Genomic DNA, 27431 nt, shown 5'->3' on the forward strand with positions numbered 1-27431 from the left:
ATTAAGAGGTATGATCCATCAAATTAATTTTAATTTATATGACTATGATCACTGATATTACCAGATCTTGGCCTAAGAGGCTGTTTGGAGCCTTGTAGTTGAAGTTACATTGCAACTCAAAGTCATATTGCAATTTGAGTTACAGTAATTGACTTATAAGGAGGCTTACTTTTTAGGTTAGAGGATAGTTTGGGGAAAAGTGGAGCATATCTGGCAAATATTCCGTCGAACACCTTGTGAGTGGATGCAAGCACTCAACATACATGGACATGAGAATGTTTTGGATGAAAAAGTTGGTGTCAAAGCTCCCGCTGGCAAAGGCTTGGTCATAGACCTAGGTTTCCACAGGGAGAGAGTGGGTAGTGGTGCAAGCCCCGAAGAAGGTGGAGAAGGTACAGGAGAGGGACGGGACAAGGGCCCAAAGGCAATGCTTGGTGGTATAGAAGCGAATGGGTTAGGCCATGGCTATAGAGGAGGCAGAGTGGAGGAGGAGGCTAGTGTTGCACATAAGGAAAGTTCAGAGAAAGGTGTTGAGGCAAGGGACTTGGGCAAAGACGGTGGTGAAGGAGGCGGGCAGGGAGGATGTTATTATGAAGTCTTAAGGAAAAGTTCCGTGATAGAAGGTACGCACGGGACCTCCCGAACCCTACTAATGCACAGGAAAAAATAATTAATCCAGCAAAAACCAATATATATAACAATAAATAAAAAAAATATAATATTAACGTATTTGTGCATATTGTTTCATGATTGGATTGATCTACCAGCTCAACGGTGGATCTGATCCAGCTAAAATTTCACAATATTACTAGATGCGATGGATTGTGGATTTTGCAATCTTTTAATGGCATGTGTTTCCTTTACTTCCATTGCATGGTGGAGGTAAAAGAAGACTACAATAGCATCAACGTGAGGCATAACATTTTGATCCGTTGGAGAAAGATTGCTTGTTTAACAATGGTGGATGCCTCTCGATGTGTTACAAATACAGCTATCCTTCCCTACTAGGCTCTCTGATCCCATGGGGTGGTATGGTATTGGCGCAGTGCATATGTGGATGGATGTGGGTGTCAATTGAGGTCCTAGGTATCATTCAGTCAATCCTTCTACATGGGACAAATGAGATGAGCACGGGGAGGGCTAGCTGGGCAGAAAAGTACAATAATTTTTTCATGTAAAGCATTCATAATATTTGTGAATTTAATGAGAGAGTATAGTGAAGTAGCCATATTTCAAAGTGTTAAATGAATTGAGCAAGCCATGCCAAGATAGGAGTCTCAGCTCATTACCTACAAGTTTACTGGAGCTCAGGAACTGGGATTTCAAAGATCAGATACCGGCACTACCGTGTGTTCTCGATGGGGCTGACTCAGAAGTCCTTGGTAACAGGCAAAATGTAGGGAAATTATGAACTTGTTTGGATTCAGCTAATCCCTCACTTTCAAAGATGGTGTTGGCTGGAGAGAATTCTTACAGAGGTGGTTTTGAATTATAACTGTGTTTAAGACACACCAGTGAAGTAGGTTGGGTGCCTTTTTTTTTCTGGGGTTATGAAGATTGCTGACGTGTTTGGTGTATACATTACCATTTCTAAAGTTACATCAGATGACCAGAGAAAAAGGTTGAAAGGTACAAAGAAGCAACTTATGTCCTTAAAATTTAGTGGACATGCAAGCCAATAAAAACGAGCTTCGTTTCCATAGGCGCTCATCTCGGTGCACAATCGTTCTTAAAAAGAAAAAAGAAAAAAAGAACGATTGTGATTGTCAGCATACACAGCCATTTAGTGCATGCGATGTAGGACATAATTTTCTCCGCTAATAACAGCATACACAGTCCTCACCTATATGAAGAAAAAAATGCTGCTAATGCTAAATAAGAATATAGAGAACACGAATGAATAATGTGTGAACTATGAAAAAAACCTCAAATCAAACTTGCTAGGCATCAAGGCGAGGCCAGCACTTGCATTTGCCAAAAATAGTTGTCCTACACACAGGGATCAAACAAAGCACTTTATATGGATGAAAGATCCTCATAGACAGACTTGATACCTGGTCTCTCTGAAACCGGGCGAATACATCTTAAAGCTATCCCTAGCATTTCCTTCATGCCCTTAGCAGCTTCTGGATTCGCTATGTCAGGGGCCATGGCTGGATCGAAGCAATCCGACCCTCGACCTCCGGCCACCCTCAGCCTCACCCAGTCGGTAAGATCAACACCTCCCTCCTCCCCTGAGACGACGTCCCCGGCGCACCTGCCGGTCAGGAGTTCCAGCAGCACCACCCCAAAGGCATACACGTCCGACTTGAAGGATGGGGATGGCTTCTTGGATGCTGCCAGCTCCGGGGCACGGTAGCCCAACACGCCGGCGTCGAGGATCTGCTCGATGGTCCCCGATTGGGTCATCAGGCGGTGCAGGCAGTAGTCCGCGACACGAGCATTGAGGTCGAGGCCATCCAGTAGTATGTTGGTGGCTTTGAGGTTGCCATGGGGAATAGCTCGGTCGAAATGGAGATAGTTTAGGCCACGTGCAACATCAACAGCTATTTTAAGCCGCTGGGCCCAGGTTAATGGCGGGCCTCTCCTTCCAGGTCGATCTGAAAGCAATAGATCAATAAACAAAGTTTGTATCATGATCTTCTAATGGTAATCAAATAGTGTGGTCCAGTCTTTAATTATTTTTTTTTTGAGTAGAATTTTCTTTTTGTAAAAGAAGTACTCATATTGCTGAGGCTAAAAGAAAGCTTCTATTGAAGTACCGTAAAACAAAATGCAATAGTACTTTCAGATCTGTACAGGTGTTCAGTGATGAACAGAATATTCAGAATCAAATAAAGCATTCTCTCCCAAAATCAGAACTCACTAAAACAGTCAGTTAACTATCTACAAGATCAACCAAGTCAAAAATCCTAATGCTTATGGTGCATGCAAGCGCGAAGTTACTGTCTTACATTAAGGAAGCAAAAGAATGTCTTTCTTCCTAGATATGTTCAAAAACTTTTAGCTTTATAGAACTTTCTTAATGCTTGTTTCTCATAAATAGATGACTGATGGCTGCTGGATATATTTCAAGGCTCTCATCAGTAAGACCAACCAAACAGATCCGCATTAGAAAACTGATCAAATTCTCTATACAAACCAAAGGAAAAGAAATAGAGAAAAGGGTTGAAAACCAATCTTATAAAAGAACATTACTACGGAAAGCCCTTTGCTAGAGACCACTATTTCATATTATTTTATCCTACTGAGAAATAACCCTCAATAAATAAAATTTTCAGACAAGGGAAGGTATCAGCATTAACAACTCCTATTGGATGTATAAATCATCCCATGTACGCAAACAGGGCAAGAAATGTGTTACTTTAATGATAGTGGGACACGACCACCAAAAGTTTTTGGAAGGGAAAAGAAACACATAAAATCTCTATCCTTTCGGGAAAGCTGAATTTTATGCATATCCTTTGTCATTTCCTCAAGAAAATACTCCCCAGGGTGCAACTTTAACGACCAAAATTAAATGTTAAAGTATTGCAGAAGTTGGTAAACTGGGGAAGAGAAAGCATACCATAAAGAAAACTAGCAAGACTTCCAGGTGAGATGTAATCTGATAAGATAAGCTTCTCATGCTGTGTGGGGCCCCAATAGTAACCTCGCAACCCCACAACATTAGGGTGCCTGATATTTGCAAATTTCTTTGCCTCTTTAGTAAATTCTTTCTTTGGCTTTGCCACACCTTCTCTGAGCCACTTCACTGTCAAGAACACCCCGTTATCGAGTGTCGCCCTGTAAGAAGTCCCATGGCTGCTCCTTCCCAATACTTCTGCTGGTGCCCTTGATAATTCTTCTGGTGTCAGTGTGATTGTCTCATCCAAGAAATGTAAATCTCCTGCCAACCGATCCGGTGACCTGACATCCAACCTTCCCAGATTTTCCTGTGGATATGTATCCCCCGAATCTGGTGACCATGAGAAGTGGCTATTCTTGGATGGTGGTGAATAGCCAGAGACAGCAGCCATTTTCTCTTCTGGGCTAATTATCTCAGATGAAGTACCTTTCCGGGGAGCTATAAGATCTTCAGCTGACACCACCAATGCACCACCAGCTTCCCTGCCTTTGGTCCCTGTAGTATCTGGCAAGGTCCTCCTCTGAGCATTTTTATCTGAAACCCTTTCTGACTGAGATTTCCTTGAAATCCTCTTGTAATGCAAAAGAATTGCTAAAAGGATTAAAATCACCAAAGCCAGAACACAAGCTGCTATAACTGCAGCCTTGACAAAAGGTCTGATTGCCTTGTGCCCAGGACTTCCAGATGGAGCACTGCCAGCTCCAGGTGGGCCTCCTGGAAATTGCAACCTAGAATTTCCTGGATGAAAAGAAGAATCTGGGAACTTTCTCAGGTTTGCTGGGACAATTCCAGATAGATCATTGTAAGAGGCATTGAATTTTACAAGGGTGCCAGGTAATGTTGCAGGCAATGGGCCCGTGAAGTCATTGAGGGATATGTCGAGGGCAGTAAGGGAAATTAGTTTAGTAACAGCTGGTGGCAGAGAACCGGAGAACTTATTTGCAGAAACATCAAGCACTTGCAGACCAGTCAAGGAGCCAAAATCATCCGGAAAACTGCCATTGAAATGGTTGCCAGAAATATCAAGCACACGAAGGTTGGACTTCTTCGATGAAGATGGAGAGAAAATTATGCTACTTGCAAGTAAGTTATTTTGAAGATAAAGCTCTTGCACTGTGGCGGACTTCAACAAGTCGGTTAAAATAGGACCGCTGAACTGGTTAAAACTGAGATCAAGAACAGAGAGCTTGGGGTACTGAGCAAGAACTTCTGGGATGGTGTTCATGAGAGCATTATGGGAGAGATTGAGGTAATTAAGCTGTAAAAACTGTGAGGCTGCCTCCGGAATGGGTCCCATCAACTGATTCTCACTTAGATCAATATATTCAAGGTCATCTGTCCATTTTGCAATCACAGACAAATTTCCAGTGAACTGATTCTTTGATAGGTCTAGAACTGTGCAGGTTCCTGTCAGCAACGGAAGTTCCCCAGAAATAGCATTAGAGGAAAGATTAAGGACACGCAAAGTTGTTGATGTGATCATATTAATATGTCCTGCAATATTAAAAGAAGAAAATGTTAGTTTGCAAAGGCAAACAAATATAGAATTATATTAATTGCAACTTCCTAGATGGAATGGTGTCACTAGAGATGTCAAATTATTTCCAAAAGAAAAGGTTAAAAAATCAAAAACACGACACAGATTACTCAAGCAAAGCACTTTCTTTTGAATCATTTGTCCAGAACTAATCCACTTAAGGGACTACAGAACTTATGCTTTGCAAGGAAAAAAAATTCAAGTTAAATAATTTAACATAAAAAATTAATGTGGATGATAAATCTTCCCTACTAGACAGTGAACTTTGCATTGCACTTTTCATTAAAGCACTTTATCCAAAACTGCCAATATTTGTGTCTGATGTAGACATATTAAGTAAAACCATCAGTATGCCTAAGCAATCAGAAACCTTTGCCCCATGAACACCATAAGGTACATCTCTATGCCCATGAAATCCTAAAGAGAATTTTCTAAATAATGGTTGGACCTGAAATTTTTATGAAGGCCTGTCTTACAATCTTTGGTTAAAGATAAGAGAGTATTAAGAAGGGAATTGCTGTGGAGGCCTATATTTTCATACAGTAGAATCACAAAGAATACATGGAGCAATTTTTTCAAAACTGATGTTTGATGTTTTCCATTCTTATTAACATTGCAGGAAACCTAGACATAAAATTTTAATGCACAAGCTGAGCACATGAACAGAATAATTCTCAATTCTATTTGATTATACGGTCTCTAGAGGCAAACCCACATGTATATCCTACAAAACTTGCATGTATTTATATGTGCGCAGATTCTTCCAGTTAGCCTCACAGACAACTAATTTCTTTCAATTCTTACCTGCAATTGATACAATATATCATACTTTAAATTTCAGCATCGGTTTGAGTATGTGGATATCTTCTTTCTTCCATTAACCACTTTCTCCAAACTACTACACCTTGAGTTTGCATACTCCAAATCATTCAGACTTACCAGGTGATTTCCCTCCCTGCCTAACAGATTATTTGGCTTTCTCCAAAGAAGCATCCTAATCACTCTCATATTTAAAAAAGAAAACAATTACAAGGTGAGAGTTTGCCAAGAGAAGAAAGCAGTAAATCAAATATGGTCTTAAACCAAGTGATTTATTTCATGATAGCAACATTGCATTGATATGACCATAAACATGCCATTTTGTTTCATGCAGACAATCTATTCATCAGCTTACATATTCAGACACATATGAACTACAGAATAGTGATAGTAATACCCAAAGGTGAAACTAAAATGTGAAACAGACTGAATGTGTTGCTCCACATGTTGTAAATTAACCACATTTACAATGGTCTTCTAAAATGCATATCACAATCAGCAAAATGGAACTGAACAAACAAAAATTATTCATAAAGTATACCTTCAGACTTAAACTTCTAACCCAAACTAATTTATACCCACTCTAAAATTATGTCTATGTTTGAATCCATGAGAAAATAAAATTTTACGAAATTAATACAAAAATATAAAGTAGCTCCAAAAGTTAGGGGCAGGCCCCATAAGAGACCTACACATATCCTGTTACATAATATATTATACTCAAGTATGATAAGTCATTCAATCTCAATTAGAAACTGACATTTTATGTTTCAATTGTTGAACCTGCATACCTGACAGATTGTTTGCACTCAAATCTAGTTCACTTAAAACAAGAGAATCCCCCTTCAGAAGACCACTTGGTAAGAATCCAAAAAAGCCATTGTTTCCTAGCCTTAGAACCTCAAGATCATAAACATAATTAAAGCCTGGCAGCTCCCCTGATAACTGATTATAACTTAAGTCCAACACCTTCAAACGCCCAAAAGTAGACAACTCAACTCCTTCAATCAGCGACCCAGTTAGTCGGTTGTTGCTCAGATTCAAATAATTAACTGTATCCGAGATATCAGACAAGAACTTTAGCTCCTTTGGGTTTGAACTGGTGAGCAAATTCCCACTAAAATCGACATGAACAATGCTTGAGTCCATGAGAAAATTCCAATCAATGCCACCATCCAATTGGTTCCAGCTCAGGTCTAATGACTCCAGATTACTCATCCTTTCCAACCCAGTCAGTATCTTCTCTGTGAAAGCATTGTACGAGAGATTCAATGAGACCAAGTTCCTAAGACTCTTCAATGACAAGGGCAAGGGGCCAGACAGATAGTTGTGGCTCAAATCCAGGGACTGCATCGAGGCAAGCCCCCCAATAGAGTCAGGCAATGGCCCAGAGAAGTTGTTCCAGGCCAATGACAGGTTCAGCAAGCTCCGAACCTTCCCAAGATCTTGAGGCAGCTCCCCGGAGAATGCATTGTTGGAGATATCCAGATATTTCAAGCTCTTGAACTCAGCCACATTGTCCGGCAATCTCCCAGAGAGGTTATTATTGACCATCGAGAGCTTAACAAGCATTGTTAGGTTGGCAAGCACAGCAAGATCAGCAGTGCCAGAGAGGCTGTGGTTGTCGAGGACAACAGCTGCCACATTTCCACCATTGCACACAATGCCATTCCAAGATGAAGGGCAGCCATTAAAGTCAATAGACACCTCACTCCACGAGTCTGAGATGTAGCCAGTAGGGTCATGGGTGATCCCCTTCTTGAACTCAAGGAGGGATATGATATCTTGCGAGGGGAGCTGAGCTAAGGAAGGGATTACAACAAGAAATACCACCAATAATCTTCTAAACAACCCCATCAAGACCAGTTGCCTGTTGCGTGAGTAGCATGCATGTGATATTGGGGCAGAAAGACTTTACTGGGGAACCCACTGAAATGGAGATATATTTCATGAGAAAAATCAGAACTCATCATGGAGCCATGGATCTCAAAGATAACACATTACCTGATGAAGACACTCAGTTTTAGACGCATCATATATTGCTAGATGTGTTTCATGGGCTACCAATGGTCTGACTTTGGCCAGAATTGAACCGGACAAGCATATCACCAGCAGGTGCCTTTCCAGAAGGAAGTTGGATGGTTACAGATTTCTTTTTTCTCCCATGTCTCAGCATTCCACACACAAAGCTGCATAGGTAAGTTGCATTTGCAATGCCGAAACCAAAACATCCAAATGCAAAGTCAGCTTCATTGACTGTCACAATCAGCTACTTTAACTCAAACAAAAACCAAAAGAAACAAAAAAAAACTGCTCCAACAGTAATAAAAATGAAGGAATTGCACATTGTACTCAAAAATAAAATTGATTCCAACAAAGTCAAAGTGATAGAAAGTATCAAAAAGCCAGAACAAGCATATTGCTGCTACCAGTCTAGGTCATAATGTAGTCTGCTGGGAATGATGGAAGGGCAGTGGTAGAAGCTAATTGGGCGCACGGTCGATGGTTCAAGCCATCATTAAAGCATACACGAGATGCACATAATAAGTGCTTGAAACCCCTAAGCAAGCACAAAGTCCTGAGTCTAGCACCAGAGATATGGGCATAATGATAGCACAGATTTGCAATAAACACAACCGTGGCACAAAGAAAATTGAAATCAAAAGGCTGAAACTCTGCAATCAAGATTACTTAACCCCTAAAGTGAACTGTCTCTACTTCAAAAAAAGATTCCTGGTCTAGCACAAAATAAGAAGAAAATGACAACGTGGAACAATTTATTAAATCATCTTATAAAAGCAATATTAAAACTCCCTCTCTCCCTGTCTAGCCCTCTTCGAACCTTAATAAAATGCTGCTAATCAAAGAACAGTTGAAGCATTTCAAAGAGAGGTTTTGTAAAGCTGAGAGAGAGGGTTGGGAAGACCCAAAAAGAGCTTTATACAACTCTCTCACTCCCTCGGAGAACACCAAACTCTAAAAATGCTACTTGCTTGAGGAAATCTAGCACTGCCAGTATCCAGCATTCACTACAAAAAAAAGCAATCTAGCGGCATCACTCTACTTACACACGATTACAAATTCTCTGCCAGCCAAAAAAAAGAAAAAAAAAATCTCCATTGAACCAGAAATGGGAGTTTTAACAGCTAGAGCCCAAAAACTCTCAGCTTTTCCAAAGATTTGAGCTTGAAGCAGCTAAAAACGGCGACTTTTAGAAGGGACTGGAGATTTACCAAGGAGCAAAGGAGAGATTTTTCTTCTCCGATATAAGAACAGGGGGGCGAATGAAGAGGGCAACAACTCCACCGCTGCGAGGGACCAAACCTAGAGAAGCTTCCAGCTTTTAATGAATGGCGCGGGCCCGCGAAGCTCCCCCGCCATTTAAGTCCCCCCCAAGCCCCCCTGATACAGACCACAGACAGGAGAAAAGAAGAACTCTAAAATGATCCTAGTAGAAGAGAATAATTAGGGAACAAAAACCCTAATCCACAAAGAGAAACCCTAACCCTAAAACTCCCCGGGAGAGAGAGAGAGAGTGAGAGAGTGGAAGGGAGCAGCAAGCATGGGAAAATGGGCTAATGGTGTTTCCTGTTCGCGGCTTTCGTTTAACGGAGGTTTCCTTACCCGCCAAAAAGCCGTGACTGTCTCGCGGACCCCAAATACTTCTAAAATCCAGCTAATTAATTAATAAAGAGGCCTTTTAACTACACTCCCTTTTTTCCTTAATATATTTCCCAACTTCTATTTTTCGTTTCCCCGATGCTAGAAAGAGTAAAGGAGTAGCTCTTTTTTAAATGGGAGTAATTATATACAAGACTACTAAATTAGAGTTCCTCTAGCGGCAGTGGGGCCCAGCGCAGGTTAGATCCTGAGTCATTTTGACCGCTAACTTCCAGCCCTACTGCTAGAGAACGGTGCCATGTGAATGCTGACACAGAGAGAGAGAGAGAGTTTTTTTTTTTTTTTTTTTTAATTTTAACGGTTTCTAATGGGGTAAGCTTGCACTGTGAAGATAAGTAACTCTGCGAAGATGAGTAACTGTAGCTGGATCCAGTGTGAGAGAGATGAGCGATTACTATCCTTTGTTCTGGGATATCTAAATTACGGTAAAAAGTGGCTTGATCTCGATAGCCTCTTACGTAGATAACTATTTTAGAGAGATCCTTTAGATAGAAATGAGAAGATTATCAGGTGTGCTCTAAAATTTGTTATTTTTTGATTTTTTTTTGGATGGTATATCCATTTTAGCCAAAAAGAAAAGAAAAAAAAAAAAAAAGGAAAGAAAAACAAGTAACTGTGATTTAGCCATCCTTCTCTTGGGACATTTACTGTGGTCTAGCTAGATATAGTATCTAACTCTAAAAATAATGAAGACTTTGTACAGGCTCAAATATATTTAAACTTTTCTGTTTATAATGAGTTTGGTGAACAATTTTTTTATTTTTTGTTATTTGTTGTTATCTATAACATTCCCAGATGATTCTGATTCATGCAAGGCGGGGTAAAATTATGATCATCATAGCCATCAAGATAATGATTAATAATTATGAGGGTTGTTTTTAAGTAATTGAAAGTGTTAGGGAAGTTCAGATCAAAGGAGTTTTCAAAAGGGTCCATTAGGGTCTACTTTGATGTCTAATTTGGTCTATGATCTAGATTCACATTAATCATTTGTGTCAAATAGGTTGAGTCAATGGATTGCAAGTCATCCAATTGCTAAATTAAGTTAGTGAACATAGCACAAATTGATTTTGTTGTACAACTAAAATGTTAGGTGCAACACATAGTTGTTGCAAAAAATCGAAAAAAGATCTAAGTTTTACCAACAACAAAAAAAGGTCTAAATCTTAAACAATGTACCTAGGTTGGAACCAAGGCCAAGTCAATGAATAAACAGACAATAATAAATGAGTAAATAATAGACATGCATGCTAACCCAGAGAGTAGGTAGGGCAGAGATTCACTTCAATCAAGTTAGAGATGTCTATAGTAAAAATGGTCTTATCTAGAAGAAATCTAAATGGCAATGAAATAAATAGTGATATAAAAAAAATAAAGAAAGAACTCAAAGACAAGAACATAAGGGTAGAACAACAAGTATATATAGGTGACCTAGTGTGTTTTTTTGTCTTTTCCTTGAGTGCCCTAGGCAATTGGTAGTTCAAAGCTTGAGACCCTTTGGCAATTTCCATAAACCCTAACAGACCAAAACTAGTGAAGTTGGGATTCCATTTATATCCATGAAGACATTTCACTAGCAGACTAGCTAATTCGTTCGTAGCACACCCAAAATCAATGAGACAAAACTTGATATCTATAAACATTTAGATACTATTACAGGATTCCATTATTATATTCATATCATTATGTTACTTACATTTATGTTACTTATTGAAGTCCCGGATCCACGAATGTGAGCAGGGTGAGCAGTGGCACAATGTATAGTAGTTGAAAGCAGACAACTCAATAAGCAAATCTGTCCCAAATTTGATAAGTGCATCGCTTAATAAAAGTCGGATGAAACAAGAGAATAAGGTCCCTTATGGAAATAACAAAGGTTGTATAAATGAATGAAAGAGTCCTCACAATTAAAATTAAGAAAAAAATAAGCTAGTAAAGAGATCCACAATAGGAAAAGGATTTGTTTTTAGCTTACCTTTCTTCTATCATCGAAGAACCTTGGTAGGAATTAAGGAGGGTTCTAGGAAGATAGGTCTGATGCTAGCTTTGTTGCCTTGGCATTAGCCGATTAAAGACATTCTCACAAGGGCGTCATTAAAGCCCCAAAAGATGAAGCGAAACGAATCGTTTCATATCATTATTATAGGTCGTATCTAAATTTTTATTTTTATTTGTTTGGCAAGGAGCATCTTGGATTCTAGGAGGTATGCCTGTGGGAGGACATGGCGTCCCTCAGGGGCAGCCTTCAGGTTATTATGAAGTATGAAGTAGCAGACCATGATCCATTAGCAAAAGCCAAATTCATGTGATGGTCTCCTCGTTGTTACTTTTGATTACAGATGGGAAAGTGTTTCAATGGGGTGGACCATGGAGTTGGGTGGTCTTCAAAAGATTCACCTTTTGAGCTTTGGGGGCAGTAAAATTTTCAGGAGGGGCCACATTCTTGTACTCATGTTGCAAATGGGGTCACACAGGAGGCTGTCCCTTGGGGCTGGACTAATTCAAGCATGAATTGAACCAAAACTTAAGGCCATGGCTCAGCTTTCACAGTTTTGGTCTTGGCTCTCAACCAACATGGTGAAAAATACCTGCTGACCAAATGTAATTTACAGCATGGTAGATATCTGTTTTGATTTCTTTATTTGAGCCATGGCATATTTTTTATTTAATCAGCTGATTCAGTAGAAACTTGGTTGGGTAAATATATACAGAATGAAGCCTATATCTCAGAGTCCAATCAGAAACATAGACCAAATTTTCAAATGTTTCGATCATGCTCGACAATGGTTTAATCAAACATATAAGGCAGTTGCGTTACCATGCTAGAGTTCTTCCTCTATTTTTGTCTAAATCATAGCAACCACTTCTTCCTCTTATTCTTTTTTTTTCGAAACACCGGCAAAATCGGGATAATAACTGGGTTGAATCCAGGTGCTTGTATTACTTTACCAACGCAACCAGTTGACGACCCATTAATCCTTTTATTTCACGATCTTAATTTTTTCTAACATTTTATAAAATTAATCAAAACGAACAAGTACAAAGCATCTAATTTAATGATATAAAATAAACATTTTCTTAACTATATGAACTTACAAATACATAATATAATGAATATTCTCTTGATAAATTTGACAAATCATCATGATATTATGGCAGTGACATATGAATATACAGTATTTTAAATAGTGTTATTTCCATAATTCAGATTTGGGAGTTTCCCTTATAAAACATGAGAGAAAATTCAATTTATTTAAAATCTCTTGAGATTTATTTGATGATAAAACCTAATGATTAAGATTTGCTACTAATGCTTTATCCCAACCATGATAATTCTTTATCCCCAACTGCTAAAAACTAACATTACCTTTTGCATTAGTTCCTCCAGTACCGCTAATTACAACTAAGCTTTGCATGATATGCTTCTTTATGCTCCTCAAATTTGGAATGTAATTGATTTTGCACCTAATTTCAAGAAATGGTACTGTAGACCATTTTTTCAGCAAAAGCCATCAACATGCTATTTTGGTTGATGTAATCATACCAAGACAATTTGGTTATGGGATAACATAGAATTTTGAGCCAAAAATAAGTTACAAAAATGTTACATAATAGATTGGCTAATATTTATAAGACTCCGAACTTCTAATGTGACTCTTGATATAACGCATCTTTGTGCGTCAAGGCTCAAGTCATTAAGTGTTAAGCTTAATAGATACCAAAGTTCTCTGATGGTTAAAATCTTTTAGGTCGTACATCGCACCCTCTCTCTCTCTCTCTCTCTCTCTCTCTCTCTCTCTTTCTCTCTCCCCAAAGGAAGGTTTGCAATTCAATCCCAAGTACTACTATTTTTTCTATATTTTGAAAAAAAAAGTACCATTTGAGCAGAACAGTATATTGAGACAAATATCTAACGTAAATTAATGTACAATTAGCTTTTCTTAATTTATTTGTAATGAGGTCAATGGTTACACCAACCTGATAGGAGAGAGAAGGAATTTCTTTCTTCAATTTTCTCATCACAAACATCTCCCACAAGAGTAGGACGAGAAAAATGAATTTTTGTAAGAACCTTGAAAGCATGGTTCTTACATTAATTACTCTCTTTAAAAAAACTAATATATAAAGTTAAGGTACAAGACTTCTATTTGTACTAATGGGGTCAATCTTCCTAAATTTGAATTGGATTTTTTTTTCTCTAGTTAAACCTCAAAATTTTAAGAATTAGTAAGAAATAAAATTATCAAAAATAAACAAGAACCAGATCTCGATTTCTATCTCAATATATCATCATCTAATTTCTTCATGAATTATAAGAATCAGAATGGGAATGGAACTCCCTCCAACCAAATAGCTGGAATAGGAGTCAATCACTCTTATTGTCATTCCAAAATCCAACTCTCTCCAACCAAACATGCCCAAGGCTAATATTGCGGTTCCCAATATCTCCACATTGTATTATTTTCTAATTCAGTTCTTATAAATAACATTTTACAGGTTCCATAAGGCAAACTTAAAATCCCCATTAATTGGTTGGTGCTCTAGGTGTCACTAAATCATTTCTCCTGTCTTCATTGAATCACAAATTTTGCACCATACAAAACCTCTCTCTCTCTCTCTCTCCAAATCATCCTTCAAATTTAGCCTTGAAATATTCATTATGCTGATAACGTCAGAATTAGTCTTCACCTAAACAAACTCAGTGTACGATACCAAAACAAATCCGAGAGAAAAACAGAAGCTAAATAAACAAAAAGGTCAGCAACCCATCTCATTGATAAGAAACAATTTTGAGCTATATCAAATTGTCCTTCTGCAGCTATATATGTACGCATTTGTAATAAATTTGAGAGGTGAGGAAGCATTTAATCAATGCAAAATATTAATCTGGGAAGGTTTGGTTCACTGTGACAGCAAAAGAGTGGCCAGTGGGAACCCCACAGCAAGCAGTAAGCACTGATGGTGTTCTATCCGTTGCTGGGCCACAGTTCAGCTGCGAGCCTCGCCCCTGATCATGACATACTTTGTTGGGAACTCAAACGGTGGCTTTTATGATTTTCTTTTCTCATTTGAGCTGCATGCATGTGTACATGTCTCACTCATGTGCTTTAGGATTGCTGTTATTTTCTAAGAAGTGAAGAGCCCCTTCAGTCAATCAAAACTGTCACGCCCCGAATTCGGATCATGACACGGCCGTGCTATTGCAAACCTTTGCCCGCAATAACACGCAGCCACTTAAAAACTTCAAATGTTTCATCAATAAAAGATTGATTACAAGCATCTAAAAATAGCAACATTTAATGTGTCATTTCCTTTTCCCCATAACCCTGAAGCATGTCACGCTCCTTGTTCCTAGCATCTCCTATTCATCTGTAAGAACATAAATAAATGGGTATGAGATAAAGCTCAGTAAGTAACCATGCATAATTTTATCTGATCAAGCATAATATTTTTCATATTAATGCATTAATTTAAGAAACTAACAGTTGTAACAAAGTAAGATTTCATATAACAAACCAGTCATAAAACTATGCATGTCCATTTATGCAACTTCATAAACATGGCTATGCATCATAAAACTTTTGTCATTATGCCATTCTTTGAAATCCGTACTCATCATTATTCAAGCTTTGAAATCCGTACTCATCATTATTCATACTTTGAAATTCATGCTCATCATTATTCATGCTTTGAAATCCGTACTTATCATTATTCATACTTTGAAATTTGTGCTCTCAGATGATAGTGCAGCTATGGTCACTATTATTACCCGTGACAGGGCCATAATCTTTACCAACTATTATTCCCCGTTGGCAGGGTCTAAGCCAAGCTATTATAACCCGCTGGCGAGGGCCGTATGCCGAGCTACTATAACCCGCTGGCGAGGGCCATAATCTTTGCCAACTATTGTTCCCCGTTGGCAGGGTCTAAACCAAGCTACTATAACCCGCTGGCGAGGGCCGTATGCCGAGCTACTGTAACCCGCTGGCGAGGGCCATAATCTTTGCCAACTATTGTTCCCCGTTGGCAGGGTCTAAACCAAGCTACTATAACCCGCTGGCGGGGGCCGTATGCCGAGCTACTGTAACCCACTGGCGGGGGTCGTGCATAGCGATCTGAGAGTTCTTAAAAACATATCATGCTTTTCATAAATCTTCTCATCGGTACATTGGAAAGTGTGTAATGGCATCATGCTGAATAAAATTCATGATCATGCTGAAAACTTTATTTTTCTTTCCATGCATCTTTCTACCTCATCATAATAATGTGTAAATAATATAATAATCATGATGGATGCTATTTATCCAAAATCATGCAATCATTTGCTAACACATGTTGGATCCTAATTTTGTGAAAATATAAATAATCATATACAATTTCATAATCAAATAGTCACAAGTATTTGATAAAACATAAGATTATATCCGGGTTACTTATATTTTCCACAATTCATATACACAATTCCAATTCTATAAATAATACTTTTTTATCATATAAAACGTGATACATGATCCATAATAAAATTAAGACATGTTACTTACCTAATTCGCCCACCAACCTTGGGTTTGAGTACCAATTCTTCAATTACCTAGCAACATCATTAAATTACTTGTTAGTTACGCATTCGACTTCATTTAATCACTATCTTCCTTAATTACCCAGCTTACAATCCATCCATAGGACTCAATTTTATTCTTAGGTATCTAACCTGGTTCAATTTCCAATTTAGGTCTGTTCAATTTTCTCCATTTGGGTTTGACCCAATGTCTGATTTTGGTCTAACAATTTTTCTGGTTCAGGTCAGACCCAAGTTTGGTTCAGGTCTGGGTCACTTTCTGGTTCGGGTTTGACCCTATTGCTCCTGGGTTCTGGTCAGGGCCCTTTTGCATTCAGGCCCAAAGTTTAATTGGGTGCTGGATCAGGCCCTTGGCCTGATTCACTCACTGGCCCATTCGTATTCAGGGCCAGAAACACAATTAGTTAATTCACAATTTTAAACCTTATCAGATCTAATTAATTAAAAAAAACAAAAGATCTTGCCCATATTCACTTTGACCCTTCTATTAAGGTTTGGGCTCCTTAGGTCCAGTCTAATCTCAAGCCCTCATAATTACAATTATTTTGAGGCCATCCCAAGGCCCATTAAGGCATTTTCCTTCATATTAACGGTTCCCTAATTTAGTAATTAGAACATTTAGGCCCTAAATTCAATAGCCCAATTTCCCATCTCGGTGGGATCATGACCCAGATGACCCACTCCTCCAAACTTCAAACCCGATTACTGGGCCCATGAAAACCCCTTTCCCTCTTTCTTTTTCTTTTCTTTCTTCTTTTTCCTTTTTCTTTCTTCCCTTCCCGAACCTTCTCTTCCTTTCTTTCTTCTTCCCTCCCCGAGCTCCTCTTCCTCTTCTACTCTTTCCCCATGAAACCCGGAGGCAAGCTCGAACGGTGCTCGGAAGGCATTCGGGAGGAGGCCGGCTCGAAATCGGTGGCGTTGCAGCCAGCCGATGGCACCGGCGGCGGCCGTGGTTCCACCTGCAGCAGCCACGGCCCAACCGAGGTTCTCCTCCTCTACTTCCGGCGGAAGAGATGGAGCCCGACCACCTGCCGTGGAGCGACAGAACCGACCAAAGCATGTGGCATACGCCGACACCTGCGGTCGGCCCGGCGGTGTCACGACGGCCGAAACAGGAAGATCCCCCTTCGGCTCGTCTGCTCCGACCATCTCCGGTCCAGTTCCAGCCGGCTCCACCCATGGAAACCGGACCTACACGAGCCAAGGATCCCTCCCATGAATCGAGAGGTAGGTTCATCTTTGAATTTTAGATCTAGGGTTTTAATGGGGAGGAAACTACCGTCGGGTGAAGGAGGAGGATCCCCGGCCAATGTCGGATCACAGCCGATCATTGGTTAGATCCTTCTCCTTCCTTCTCTTCATCTTCTCCCTACCCTTCTTCCTCTGTAAATCAACCCTAACTAATTTAAATCTAGGCCAACAGTAGGTAAACCGTTAATGAAAAGCAAGGGGGTTAAGGGATTACCTAGCTCCGATGAGCCGTGAAGGATTCCGGCGAGCTCCTCTGTTTGCTCCGGCGGCACCACGAGGTGGCGAGCTGGAAATCCTTCCCCCTCCGGCACCACAGCTCCCGTTCCGACTCCTTGCACAGAGGAAGAAGAACGAGGAAAGTGAGAAGATGATCAATGGAGTCCCCCTCAGCGGACTCCAGGGCTTTTATAAGCCTTCGTCCGCCTCAAAGGGGTGGGGGATCGCGGCTGTTAGGCAGTTTTAACTGCCTTAACAGCTGCGGTTCTCCACCGCCTTAATCCCAAAATCACCAGATGGACCGCCGACTTCGGTCCATCTGGTCCGGGGCTTACAAAAACCATCCATATAAGCTCAAATTCTCACCAAGTCATAAAATAATTCAGTAATCCTGCATTTATCTGGTGATCAAACAGCTTCCTTGTCTTCGCCAAAAGTGCAGCAAACTTGCGCCTTATTAAGATGTTTTACAGAATCTTGTTGCTCCTCCGCCACCACCATCACCACCACGACATGGCCGGGCAAAGCATTTGCCGGCATCGATCTCAGGCATCACATTGTTATTTTGCTTGGAGGTTGAATACATAGCATTCAGTCACCGGCTAGCTTTTTTGCATCATTGCATGCTTGCTGGAGTAGTCTTTAGCTTACAGGTTATTCAGTTGTCATGCTTAAACAACCAGTTGGAACCTGCATGGTGGCATTTCCACTGTATTTGTTGGAAAAGAAAAAAGAAGCATAGTAGAGCATCTGGTGAAAAAGATGGTAACAGATGCAAGTATAGTCTTCCAAAAACATAAATAAAATTTGTGTTATTGCATCCCAGAGAAGCCATAGAGAGGTTCCTAATTGAGTCTCAAGGGCATTGTTGCTCACTCATATTATACAATACTACAGCAGATCAGAAGGTGCCAGCTAGCTCGGTTTGATGTTTGTGCCAAAAGAACTTGAACTAAATCTCACCTTCCTCAGGCTACCCCTTCATGCAGTGGCCCAAAGTTGCCTTTGAAGGGGGACCATGTCACCAGTACATCAATTGGAGTTGCAGATACCATGGCCCATCTTAAGGGCATATAGAGGCCAAGCATGACACATTGGGAAACCATAAATTAGGTCCCAAGGACTAAACAACATCAATTTCAATCCATGTCCTACCCTTTCCAATTGATGGGTTCAGCTGTTCTGTGAGGCATAAAAGAGTAAGCAAACGCACTACTCTTGGTTTGATTATGGAATCCATCCATGCCCATTTACATGAAGCTCGAGAGTTTAGGCTCCAGCTGAATGATGCAGATCCAATTAAGAGATGAAACAGTTTAGTGGGAAGAATCCTTTGGCAAGGGAGCATATTATCTGTCAAATCTCTCTTCTCAGCTCCCCTTGGAACTTGGCTCCCATCCTTCCAGCAGTTCCCAACTTGGAAACAAGTTGTTCCAAATTGCAATGAAGTACGGCATCAACGGTGAGGCCCGGCCCATTGACCGGCCTGGAGCCAAGTCGGCCCAACACTATCGCTGGAGCCTAATTGGAGTTGGAGGCATCATGACAAGGACTTCTCGGTCTCATCGGAGTTTCCTAGCCAGATCGGAGTAGGCCTCACCCTTACCGCGGCCCCAACCTCGTCGGAGATGAGATAACTGGCACCGCCGCCCCTCCTAATCTCCTTCGGTCACTGGCAGCCTGTAACAGGTTGGAAGCTACTGGATTTCACCGCGTTGGACCTTCTGGATTCTGTGATTGCCAGCTTCTTCCTCTGTTTCAAAATAGAGAAGTATCTCTCTCGCTCATCTTAGCCTATTTGGCGAAGCTTTTGGAGGGCCAAAAAGTACATTCTAGCTCTCCAAAAGCACTTTTAGATAAAATAGGAGTGTTGGGTACAAATTTCGAAAAGTTGTTTTAACTTTTTCAAAAAGCTAAAAACAGTTTTTTGAGATGCTGCATTTTAGATTAATTTATGGTAATAATTATAATATTTTATATCTTTATATTATACTATAAATATAATATTATATTACATTTTATCATAATACATATGTTATGTTAAATAATTTAATATTACATTAAATTATTATGCTATAATATACAAAATTATATTACTATATTATAATAATATTATTTTACATTACAATAATATTATACTATATTATATATTTATATATTAATATATATTATATTTTATTATGTTCTGTTATATAATATTATAGAAATATAGTTACCAAAACAGTAAATAGTTTTTTTATAAAAGCTATACTGCCAACAACTCTTCCAAATGAAGCCTAATACTAATCCTCGTGGCTAACATCCGATGAGCGAGTTGAGTCTTGGCCAAGCGCCGGGCCCCTCTCAACTCAACTATATTTTGACTGGACCGCCTCTTCTTTCTTTTTTTTCTTTCTTTTTTTTTCTTTTTTTTTTTTTTTTTTTTTTTTTTTGCCTTGCCCTTCCCGCCATCCACTGCCATTACTGCATGTAGTTGGTCGTTACCACCAACGCCACCACAACCGAATGGAAAGTTTCTGGACCGGTTGTTTTAGATTTAATTAACAAGGACTTTTTGTTACAGTGGAGTCTTTAGAGGGATGGGAAAGTAAATTCCCCCAGAAAATTATTGTAGACTTATGCTGAGCTGGGATCAAGCTGGGGTCGACCCCTGAAGAGCTGGGGTCGACCCCTAAAGATATGGAGTCGACCCATGAAATCAGGCAGAAAAACAGCTCTCTGGAAAGCCTGAGAGAGTCGACTCCAGGTGAGCAGGGGTCGACTCGTGCTATTAAGGGGTCGACTCCACGTGAGCAGGGGTCGACCCCAGGTCTGTGAACACAGTTAAGTTGTATGTGAACACAGTTAACTTGTTTAGGAACACAGTTAAGTTGTCTGTGAACACAGTTAACTTGTCTAGGAACACAGTTAAGTTGTCTGTGAACACAGTTAAGTTGTTTAGGAACACAGTTATCTAAGAATACAGTTAACTTGTCTAGGAACACAGTTAAGTTGTCTGTGAACACAATTAACTTGTCTAGGAACACAGTTAACTTTATTTTTATTTTTATTTTATTTTTTTTCTTCTTTTTCTTTCATTTTCTTTTATTTTCTTTTCTTTTTCTTTTTTTTTTCTTCTCTTCTTCCCTTCTCCTTCTTTCTTCTTCCTTCTCCTCTCGCGAGGCCGGCAGCTACGGAAGGGGGTCGGACGGTGGCGGCCACAGGATGGGGCCACCGGGGGGGCAGCGGCTCCTCTTCTTTGGCACCTCCCCACCGTGGGGGCGGAGGTATTTCCGGCGGCGCGGAAGGGGGCAGCGGGTGCGGGAGGGGGCGGGCTGTGGCCGGCGGCAGGCGCGGGAGGGGGTAGGCCGTGGCTGGCGGCTGCCTTTTTCTTCTCCTTCTTCGGTGGGAATGGGAGAGGCGGGGGCATTTTGGTCCCATAAAGCAATGTTGAAATATATATGGACCGGTTGTTAAACAACCGGTCAACAGGGATTTAATGTTAAAGTTCGGTCAATAAATGGACCGCTGAGCAAGTTCCCCAATTTTCTAATAATACTTAACTGTGTGCACAGTCGAAATAACTGTGTTCTGGGGTAGAATAAGTGTGTTCCGGGATGATTTAAATATGTTCCAAGCTTATTTAACTGTGTGTCAGGTTAGATTAAGTGTATTCCAAACTTATTTAATTGTTCCAAGCTTATTTAACTTTATTTTTATTTTTTCCTTTTTTTCTTTTTTTTTTCTTTTTTTTTTGTTCTCTTCTTCCCTTCTTCTTCTTTCTTCTTTTTTCTCCTTCCGCGAGCTGGCGGCACACAGTTAAGTTGTCTGCGAACACAGTTAACAGGACTGTGCACACAGTTAAGTGTTCTTAGAAAATTGTTGTAGAAGTGAGCGAGTCGACCCAAGATTCTCACGAGTCGACCCCAGCAGAGCAGGAGTCGACCCCAGTTCAAACTTTTTCTTTTCTTTTTCTTTTTTTTCTTCTCTTCTTCCCTTCTTTTTCTTTCTTCTCTTTCTGCGAGGCCGGCGGCGCCGGAAAGGGGCTGGGCCACGGCGGACGCTGGAGGAGGGCGGGCCGTGGCCGGCGACAGCCGCAGGATGCGGGACGGCGCCCTTCTTCCTCTTCTTCGGCACCTTCCCACCATGGGGGCGGGGGCGGAGGCATTCCCGGCGGCGCGGCCGCGGGAGGGGGCTCGGGAGGAGGCGAGCCGGGCCGGAGGCGGCCGCGGGAGGGGGCAGGCCGCGGTCGGCAGCAGCCGCGGCTCGGAGATTACAGTTCGGAAAGTCTCTGAAATTTTTCTTCTTCGGAAGGATGGGAGATCATGAGGGAAGGGGCATTTTCGGTATCTTATTTCAAAATAAAAGGGGCTCAGGGACCGGGAATTACAGTTTGGAAAGTTTCTGGACCGGTTGTTTTAGATTTAATTAACAAGGACTTTTTGTTACAGTGGAGTCTTTAGAGGGATGGAAAAGTAAATTCCCCTAAATATTAACTCTCTCGTATTGTATTTTCTGGTACTTCTCTGCAGCTATCTCGGTCCCCCCTCTCTCTCTCTCTTTGGACCCTACGAAGACCACCTTTGTCTCTCTATTCGGGCGAATACCACAGTCTCTTCCTCTCTCTCTCTGTCTGTCCCTCGATTTGCTCTAATAGAGATCCCAAACTAATATTTTTGCAACTGTATGCATGTCGGCCTCCACTTGATCATTCTTTGCTAAGCATCACTGAATCCCACCATTAACAACCCCTGTTGTGCTATCTTGTGCTATCTAGTCCCATAGTTGGGATAAAACTCAACCTTCCTATTGGGTAAATTTTGAAGAATAGCTTAAAGTAGGAGGTAGAATTCTAAGGTGATGGTTGGGCTCAGGATGTATTCCTAGATCTGGGCTCTAAGGTCACCATCCCTGGTCTAGAAGGATCCTAGGTTGTAGATTCTGAGAGGATATTGCCACCCAAGTGGGACCTTCCATATGTTTAATTTCATGTTGTAGATCCTAGGTTGAACCGGAGCTGTTGTACTTTAGGGTTTTAGTGGGGAGCCTAATGTTTTAGTGCATTTGTTTAATTTCATGTGTAGCCTTGCTGAGAGGAACTTCTGGATCCATTCATTTAGATTAGTAAGCACCTCTACTCTTAGAGTTTTTACCGTGCATTTCATATGATCTGATTTGAAATCTATTTTGCATGGTTTTTTACGTACGTGTTTAGAAAATAGCCATAATATATTGAATTTATGAAAAATATTTATGTATATGTTATATTTAAATTAAACATCACATTTGCTTGCATGAAAAATGATTTGAAATATGGATCAAGCATGAGTATATTGTTAAACTTCCACGCATCAAAGGGGAAGATGGAATTGTATAAATTGATTTGTTAAATATTGTTGAAAGTTCATGGACAATGAAAGTTTTATGATCCATATATGTCGAAATATTGGTTTTATAGTAAAATTAAATGCTTACAATCTAGTCTAACTATGATTCAAACCTAGCCAGTTGGGCTGTTTGTTGGAAATTTATGTTCAAAAAACTAGTTTCTTCCAAGCCTAGCTAGTTAAGGCTGATCGGCGAAAACTTTATGTTCGGAGCTTTATGGTCATCAAGGTCCAATAATCATTCTTAAGTCCACCGGTACATGCATGGATCAAATGGATGAACTTGGCGAGTAACGGACAAAGGAAACTTGACCAAGAATAATCCGGATGCCTCTTTTAGATTCTCATCTACTCGATAAGCCATGAAGATCGGGATAATGTGGGCCACACGATATCAGGGTGCAGCCACTTAACGAGCACCACATGTCAGATAAACGATCATTTTCCTCCAGAGTGTTCCCACACCTATATCTGGGAGGACATGGGAAATATAGGGGAGGAGATAGAAGAAGGAAACAGCGAGGGAGAAAAAGAGGAAGAGAGAACAATAGCCAAATGGCTGCCTCTGTCATGTCTTCATTGGCTTTGAAACCAGCTCCAGTTTTAGAGAGGTCACAGGTTAGAGGCCTCCCATCCTTGGCAAGGTCCTCTTCTTCTCTGAGAGTCAGGGCCAGCGCTGGCAAGAAGATCAAGACAGCAACACCCTATGGTTAGTAGTTGTAATGGCAGTTCAAGATTAAGCCATGCTCTTTTATCTAAGTTACCATCATAGATTGGCATGAACACACTCACTTGGATGGATAACTTTCAGGTCACTTGCACTGTTGCATACATATAGAGTCTTTCAAGGAACATTCACTATTTACTGCACCATCAACTTTTGGAGAAGGAAAGCTTTCACAAAAGGCACCTTTAGCAGTCTACTGTTTATCATAAAGAAATATGAGGACAACATGGAGAGAAACGTAAAGTTGACAAACTGCAGCAGAAGTTTAAGAATACCCTTAAGCCGATGCACATGAATCGATATTGTTCATTCTTTTATTAATTAATAGTGCAGCATTTACTAGCAGTAGGATCAGATTGCTTTGTTTATATACAACTTGCTTGGCCGCAAACTCCTGACTACTTTTTTAAGTTATAACATACAAGGAATTATATCAAGGCTGGATATAAAAGGTATATACAGAAACATAAGATAGAAGGCAGGCAGCTCGGAAAAAAATTAAGGAAAACATTAGTAAAATTGTGAAGGACAATTCATAAAATTTTATATAGCACAAATTGGTTCATCTCGTATCAATTCACCCTCTGTCTTTCCACAAACAAGTCGATAATCAGATTTGTAAAAAAAAAAAATTCTAACCGTTCATGAGAAGGAAGGCTATAATTACTGTTCTCTTGGTGACTAGGAGTACCATAATTTGTTTGCTCAAAAAGGAATGCCATAATTTTTAGGTCCAGGAGGAGGGATGAACTTACCAGATGGATTAGATGCATCCGGGAGAAGGGCCAAGGTAAAAATTTCCCTCTTATTTACCACCCATCACTCCTTGTTACAGACATGCATATATATAAAGTAATGATGCCTTTGTCTGCTAAGATATAGTTTCTTGTAGAGTAGATACAAATTTTGTTTCATTTTACTTATTTTTATTTACATACACTCAGGGGAAGGGTGTCTATCAGTTTGCGGACAAGTATGGTGCAAATGTTGATGGTTACAGGTAGAAATTTGCCTAGCAAATTGGTCTTTCTTTTGGTTCAACTAAAATCAGTTTGTCAATATTGTGGAAGATAAAAGTAGCAATATCAAGAAGCAAAGGCACAGACAACAAGGGTGTCATTGGAAAATCCTTTCACTGCATCCATTGACTTGAACTAGCTCTGTGGGAGGGGATGGTATCTTTGCTGGAGAATGTTTCAGTTTGTAGAAGTCATTCTCTTAAGCAGACTTTGTAGATCGCTAAAATGGACAGACAAGCATAGTTTTTTCTCTATTATGGAGATATGTTTGTTTTAGGTAGGTATCTATGGTCTTGCAACAATGAGAGATTAACTGTGCATTTGGTTGGGGTTATAAGAGAGAGGATAGATAGCCCCATCAACCGTTTGATTCAAAAAATCTTAGGAAGGATAGAAAAAAAAAAAAGAGTTTGCACATCCATCCTAGCCCACCAATTTGCATCTTCTTAAATTGAAAGGATGCGGGAAAGGATTAATGGAGTACATGAAGGGTGGGTTTCTACATTGATAAAAAATATCCCTCATTAATTTTTTGACAATATCCTAATATATATATATATATATATATATATATATATATATTGTTTATACTGTTAACCCAATACTCCATATTTATAAGTAAATAATTAGAATTTTCTTCTTTTTTCTATTTTTATTCCCTATTTTTAAGTTAACTATTTATATAAATTAACTAACTATTCAAATAAAATTATAAATTAATTAGTTATTTAAATAATTAATATATATAAATTAATTCATATATAACTAATGTATATTTATATAAAATATTTATAATTATAAATTATTAAGGTTATAAGTTTTTACATTATCCTACTTATTTAGTATAAATAAATGTTATAAATGGAAAATAATAATATTTTTTATTAAAAGGTAGTTTGGTAAAATGTTGTACAAATAGCACCGATCTCTTCTTCCATTCCTCCTACAACAAACGGAAGAGGGAATCATTCCATCCTTCTATGTTCACCAAACATTTGAGAGAATAATTGGAAGACCCATCCATCCTCTCTCTCATCCATTCTTCCTCTCATATTTTTCCTTCCTCCAATCCATCCTCCGTACTAAACTGAGGGTAAATGTAAATAATAATAATCATATGAACTTAAAAAGCTTGTGTACTGTTATCGGAAAACTTCTATGTGAAGATAACACTCTCTTTGGTTGATGCAGCCCAATTTATTCACCAGAAGAATGGTCTCCAAGTGGTGACGTCTATGTTGGAGGTAAGCAGCAAACTTATGTGAAAGGAGAAAAAACAATCAGAGTTTTAATTAAAAAGTTCGCCACAATTTTGCATTCTATATATTTGAAAATGTATTATAATCTTTTAACTCTTGAAGCTTCTCGTGAATCTAATTTGACTAAAATTATGATGATGCAGGAACCACAGGACTGTTAATATGGGCTGTTACTCTTGCTGGACTACTACTAGGAGGTGCTCTTCTTGTGTACACCACCAGTGCTTTAGCTCAGTAGAGCTGCAGCAGAGTTATCCTCCTGCGTCGCCATTAAGTTTCTTCGGAATGTCTCATAAATGCAGTCCCCTTATGGTTAAAGCATGCCCCAGGGATCACTATTCATGGACAATAACATGGTTGTAACGAAGTTGCTAAGGTGTAGATATAAATAATATATAAATCTAGCACAAATGCTTGCGCTCATCGATTTGACGTCGCCGATGAGATTCTTGCAGTTGGGTTGTGACACACACTGGGCCACATTTAAGGATCCTATAGTCAACAATCTCCTTATAGATTGCTGAGAAGTACATTGCATGGTCTGCAAAACTGATCATTGTTTGCAATTGGTGTAGTCATTCTAGTGCGAAAATGAGTCTGCAGGTGAAAATATGGACGTATAGAAACAAAATGAATCCCCCCTAAGAGACTACAGAGAAAAACCATTCCAAAACATATAAAATGGTCATAAAATCACCACAAAACTTGTTATACAGCATAATCCTGACACTGTAAAAGAGTAGCTTACTTTTGCAGTTCTTCAAGTACCATAATGAATCTTTTAAGATTACTTTCTTATATCAAATTAGACCATGCTAAATTTCTAATAGAAAATCATAATATTGCTAGAGTCTGAAGAGTCTAAAGGGGTGCTAACACTCCCTTAAACTTATTTAGATTAAGAACATGATATACCAAATAAATCTCATACAATTTCACAAGAAGGCCACAGTAGCACCTAATCCGTACCATTTTTTTGTCAAAAAAATAATGTTATATCTAAAATATTTAATAGTAGCCATGTGCATTTGCACGTGCATTATAAGAAGTATTGTATAAATAAATCAAACCAAATATATATTGGACAAAACTATGTAAACTTGATTGCTATCTACAATTGTTATAAAATGGCAATCCAAGATGTGAAACGAGGCACATACATGGCATGCCACCATGTAATGCTTGTTCTTTATGCAGTAATGCAATGGTTGTCCTCATTGAAATATCCACATTTGCAAATGGTTAGCAGGTATACCAGATCCACTCCAGTTTATGTTTTTATGATCTGAACAGACTTTCCAACAATAGAACAAGCAATCTGAAAAATGTTGCAGCAACAACAAGGACATAT

The 27431-nt window shown here is 39.5% G+C and overlaps 2 protein-coding genes and 1 long non-coding RNA gene across 3 annotated transcripts; 1 reads left to right on the forward strand and 2 right to left on the reverse strand.

Annotated features, from left to right (window-relative positions):
- Positions 1-1908: 1908 nt before the first annotated feature.
- On the reverse strand, positions 1909-9575 carry LOC103717919 (LRR receptor-like serine/threonine-protein kinase GHR1). Its single transcript, XM_008806495.3, has 5 exons — positions 9218-9575; positions 7989-8173; positions 6776-7913; positions 3569-5122; positions 1909-2600 (listed from the first exon to the last, which is right to left on the reverse strand). Exons 3-5 carry the CDS (start codon positions 7839-7841, stop codon positions 2017-2019), a joined length of 3204 nt encoding a protein of 1067 aa, XP_008804717.2. The 5' UTR covers positions 7842-7913; positions 7989-8173; positions 9218-9575; the 3' UTR covers positions 1909-2016.
- Positions 9576-14983: 5408 nt separating this feature from the next.
- Positions 14984-17814, reverse strand: LOC120104056. The gene is made up of 2 exons (XR_005506477.1): positions 17708-17814; positions 14984-15035 (listed from the first exon to the last, which is right to left on the reverse strand). It is a non-coding gene; the product is annotated as an uncharacterized LOC120104056 (long non-coding RNA).
- Positions 17815-23549: 5735 nt separating this feature from the next.
- LOC103717920 (photosystem II 10 kDa polypeptide, chloroplastic-like) lies at positions 23550-26505 on the forward strand. Its single transcript, XM_008806496.4, has 5 exons — positions 23550-23784; positions 24534-24592; positions 24747-24802; positions 26013-26065; positions 26224-26505. The coding sequence occupies exons 1-5, from the start codon at positions 23631-23633 to the stop codon at positions 26316-26318; spliced, it is 417 nt and encodes a 138-aa protein (XP_008804718.1). The 5' UTR covers positions 23550-23630; the 3' UTR covers positions 26319-26505.
- Positions 26506-27431: the final 926 nt, after the last annotated feature.

The sequence above is a fragment of the Phoenix dactylifera genome, chromosome 16 (assembly GCF_009389715.1).
Source record: "Phoenix dactylifera cultivar Barhee BC4 chromosome 16, palm_55x_up_171113_PBpolish2nd_filt_p, whole genome shotgun sequence".
NCBI classification, from domain to species: domain Eukaryota; kingdom Viridiplantae; phylum Streptophyta; class Magnoliopsida; order Arecales; family Arecaceae; genus Phoenix; species Phoenix dactylifera.